This window comes from Amphimedon queenslandica, unplaced genomic scaffold (genome assembly GCF_000090795.2).
Source record: "Amphimedon queenslandica unplaced genomic scaffold, v1.1 AMPQUscaffold_12967, whole genome shotgun sequence".
Classification (NCBI taxonomy): domain Eukaryota; kingdom Metazoa; phylum Porifera; class Demospongiae; order Haplosclerida; family Niphatidae; genus Amphimedon; species Amphimedon queenslandica.
In genome coordinates, this window is record NW_003546797.1 from 28,330 (window position 1) to 33,094 (window position 4,765).

A 4,765-nucleotide genomic window follows, 5' to 3' on the forward strand; every position below is an offset into this window, starting at 1 on the left:
TAATAATTAACACTAATAATTAAAACTTAATAATTAAAACTTAATAATTAAAACTTAACTAGTCTACTATTCAATAATTAAGAAGAATTTTCAGATTAAAATACACCACCAGCCTCCTGTACTCCCTTGACCACTTGAATTTCCTTGACCCCCTTGACTGCGTGGACTTCCTCGACTCCCTTGACCACGTAGATTTCCTTGACCCTCTTGACTGCATGAATTTTCTTGACCCCCTTGACTGCGTGGACTTCCTTGACTCCCTTGACCACGTAGATTTCCTTGACCCTCTTGACTGCGCGAATTTTCTTGACCCCCTTGACTGCGTTTTTCTTGACCCCCTTGACTGTGTTTTTCTTGACCCCCTTGACTGCGTGGATTTCCTTGACTCCCTTGACCACGTAGATTTCCTTGACCCTCTTGACTACGTGAATTTTCTTGACCCCCTTGACTGCGTGGATTTCCTTGACTCCCTTGACCACGTAGATTTCCTTGACCCTCTTGACTACGTGAATTTTCTTGACCCCCTTGACTGCGTGAATTTCCTTGACCACCTTGACTGCGTAGATTTCCTTGACCCCCTTGACTACGTGGATTTCTTTCATAAAACCTTTTACCAAACATATTTACAACTAAGTCCTTCAAGAAAGGCTGTGCCCTTTCACTGCACTGAGCAATACATGATACCCACAATGGATTTAGCCAGTTCTTTTGAAACAAAAGATCAACATCTCCATTATCTCCAATCCCAGCAATACAATATAGTATTTTATCAAAAGTATCACTTTCAACACAATCAGAAATGCGAGAGGACATGTCTGATTGGAAATCAATCATATTTCTTTTTACAGCTGCTTTCTTCTCTGCTACTGACGCATTCCTTAGTGAATGCAGACCAATAAACTGGTTTGTAAACGTGAATACAACAACCAAATGCTTCCATGATTCAATGTGCAAATTAGTTTTAAGCTCAAGCAAAAGATTTTGCAAAGGTTGATCAACTCTACGTCTGATATCAATACATAAGAGGACTAGATCAAATTTGCCTTGTGCATTGATTTCATTTAAAATTTTGAAATTACTTTTGCCTTTACTATCACCAAACCCAGTAGTATCAAAAACTCTTATATCTATTTCCTTGTGTTTCCCATCATGTACAAAAACTTTAGACTGCTCTGACTCTATACTATGACTAGTAACTGCTACTTTTTTCCCCATCATATTGTTAATAAGAGTTGATTTACCAACGCCAGTAGGACCAATAACTGCTATATTAATAGGCTCTCCTCTTTGACGCAATGCTTCTAACTTTTGCCTATGTTCCTCACTTTCCTCTTCAGTTTCCTCTTCTTCTGGTCGAAGATTTTCATTGGGTTCTTCTACATGCTGTAAACTAGAGTCATCCTCTTCAGATTGATCATCAAAGTAAGGATCCATGTCACCAGTAGCCCCGACTCAAGTAACTGCTTCATCAGGTGTAGAAATATTTGTACTATAATAATATTATCATAACTGTAAGAGGAGGAGTGGAAATTTTACCATATACATAAAAACAACAACTGTTACCAATATTTGTGGCATTTAATAAAAAAAATTTGGCAGAGTATAAAAATATTGCAGAGAACTTATAAAATTTATGCATAACCCACTGTCAAAATTGCAAAAATAACAATAGAATAGCTAAAAATGTTATTGCCACTCAATGGTTTTGCTGCACCCATCACCTGAGGTCTATTAAACTTACTACAACAATGAAGTTAAAAAGTTTACTAACCAAAAGAACAAAAAACAATAAAATCAGTTTAATATTTTTTTGTTTTTTTAACAACACACTTTAAAATAGCAGCACCAATATATCCACCCACAATAGCTCCAATTATAGTACCAATAATCGGTACAATAGAACCAACAATAGCACCAATACCAGCACCTACTACAGCTCCAAAACCAATAGCCAATATTTTAATAATGCACCACAATGATACGAAATGACGTGGTTCATTGCTGCAATGATGAATACACTTTTCCCATAGTGTATTGACCCAGTCGTCTGTAGTAGGTAACTTCTTTTCATCTTCTACCCCAGCAATACAATACGGTATTCCCTCCAGTACTTCTCTCCTCACACGATTAGAAATGGAACCAGTAAGGTATGATTGGTATTCTTCAATTTGCTTTTTTACTTCACCCTCCAGGTCATTTGACTTAGCTACACTCTCAAGTGTAATGAACTGGTTAGCAAACGTCAATACGACAACTGTCTTCTTCCACATTTCTTTATGTAGGACAGAGGCCAATTCTAAGAATGTGTCTCGTTCAATTCTTCCTCCTAACTTGGTACACAAGAGGACCAGATCATACTTGTCATGCTCAGCAATATTTCTTAAATAACTCAGATCACTCCTGCCTTGAAACCCAATGGTATCATAAACCCTTATCTTAATTCCTTTATACTCTCCTTCATATTCCTCTATTCCAGATGTGACAGATATTGCTCCATATCCAACCTTTGCTACATCTCTCCTAAACATAGCATTGATCAGCTCTGATTTACCAACACCAGACGGACCAACCACTAATATAGTTACAGGATCATCTCTAGTGCACAATGCTTTGATCTTTGCTTCGATTTGTGATGAAAGGTTGTCATTAAGCTTGTAACTCTCATCTAATGGAGTAGCCATTATCACCAGTAGCCCTGTGAATCGAGTAACTGCTTCATCAGGAGTACAAATATTTGTACTATAATAATATTATCATAACTGTAAGAGGAGGAGTGGAGACATGTGACTATACAGTGCATGATGTGTACAATCTTCAAGAAATATTAATAAATCAAACATTATAAAGCACTGAGATAATGATAAGAAGATTAATAACAAGTACATGCATGATCTTGTTGGCCTCGCCCAGCTTTGCGTAGGCAAGGACTATAATAGGTACTCAGTTTGTCTGTCTGTCATTCATTCATTCATTCTGTGTGCTATATTTTGTCTTTGAGAATGTATATCTTTACAATCGCGCACTCTAGATGTGAGAAAGCTTCTCTTCTGTTAGGAAAAGTCTTGCTTTACTGCTTCGAGATGCTTAGAGAACAGCTCTAGCTAGTACAAGCTTTTTAACTCACAAGAAAATGCCCAGCAATATCAGCAGTACTCTGGAGGTAAATGAGACTCTTTCCCAGTAGATCAAGACTAGTTATTCATTTAATATGTGTGGAACTCTTTAAATCTTTCTTGTTGGTGAGTTATAGCTACTCAAATTTCATCCCAAGTGACTTTGCTGTAGCAGTAGTTCACTAGTCTAAAGATCCTAAACTCTCTTAAGTCACTCAATCTATCTAGGCAACAGAATTTAAGCCATTATAACATCATATAGCACTTAGAAGAAGAGAAAAAACCCGAAGCTACCCTCTCACAGGGTTTTGCTGTATTGATAATTAATGCCACGCCTCCAAGCAGGACCAAGCTAGTAGTTGCTGGAGCCTGGAGCAGCTTACCACTTCTGTAAGCATGCAACTAGCAAGAGCAAGTGTAACTGCAGCTAGGAAGCTAGCTGATGTGATAATCCCTTGGCCTCAAGAGCACACTTTGTAAATTTTTTGCATAGTATGCTTTTTATAGATAGTGGCCACAACAAAAGCTGTGGTTTTGAAACTCATGATGTTGTTTTTAAAACTGATAAGAGTGCAATAAGTATAAATATAATGTATAAATTAGTGATAAATCTTGAGATGCTGATAGAAATTAATGAACACATTTTACCAATTTCTGGAGGGACTCCAGAGTCTCATCATACTTTTCACACTTGCCTAGTCTGTCACTTTTGACCTATATCATTTAAATATACTGGCTTAGGCTAGCTAAGCCTAACATCTCCCAATAGCTTTAGGGGTGAGGCCATGCACCTTTGGTGTCTCGTTTAGTGATGGTTCTTAAACTGGGCAAAACCCTTACTAGTGAAGCAGCTCTATTTATTTATAAGTCTGCATAACACATGCCAGGGCATGGCAATGAGTGAAGTTGCTCAATACAATCAGGACTAACTAAATAATTATTCACACTCATTAATAATATCAATAATAATAGTGTCATTTGTTTGCTACTTAACCAAATTAAAATTAATTTTTTCCCTTATATATAAAAGGCATAATAGCTTTAAGCTTCAAGACTATCTTCTTCGACACCAGCTCCCACTATACCTCCAATAACACCATCAATTATAGTACCAACAATCGGCACAATAGAACCAACTACAGCACCAATAGCAATACCAATGCAAACAGATTTAAAATTAAGTCGGTGGCTTGCATAATCTTTCAAGAAAGGATATGTTTCATCACTACAACGACTAATACATGTATCCCACAATGTTTTCAACCAGTCATTCATTGTAGGTAGTTCCATTTTATTGAAAAACCCAACGATACAATATGGCATATCATCCAATATTTCCTTTTTAACATGACCAGAAAGGTTAGCAACAAGGATTGATTGGCATTTCCCTATTTCCTCCTTTATTGCAGCCTCTGGCCCTATATGGACTACACTTCCAAGTGAAGTAAAAATGTTAGCAAACATCAATATGACAACTGTCCTCTTCCACATTTCTTTATGTAGGACAGAGGCCAGTTCAAAGAACATATCAGGATGACTTTTTCTACTAAACTTATACAAATGAGGATCAAATCAAAATGGCCATGCTTTGCAATATCCAGCAAGATACTGTGATTGCTTTTGCCTCTAGTATCTCTAAAACCAACAGTATC

At 37.0% G+C, this 4,765-nt stretch overlaps 1 protein-coding gene across 1 annotated transcript; it reads left to right on the plus strand.

Moving 5' to 3' along the window:
• Nucleotides 1-15: 15 nt before the first annotated feature.
• LOC109586016 (major royal jelly protein 5-like) lies at nucleotides 16-914 on the plus strand. Its single transcript, XM_020002180.1, has one exon. The coding sequence runs from the start codon at nucleotides 216-218 to the stop codon at nucleotides 897-899; it is 684 nt and encodes a 227-aa protein (XP_019857739.1). The 5' UTR covers nucleotides 16-215; the 3' UTR covers nucleotides 900-914.
• Nucleotides 915-4,765: the final 3,851 nt, after the last annotated feature.

What these genes read in the sequence shown, in the direction of transcription:
- LOC109586016 (XM_020002180.1), top strand. Translation starts at nt 216, where the DNA reads ATGAATTTTCTTGACCCCCTTGACTGCGTGGACTTCCTTGACTCCCTT.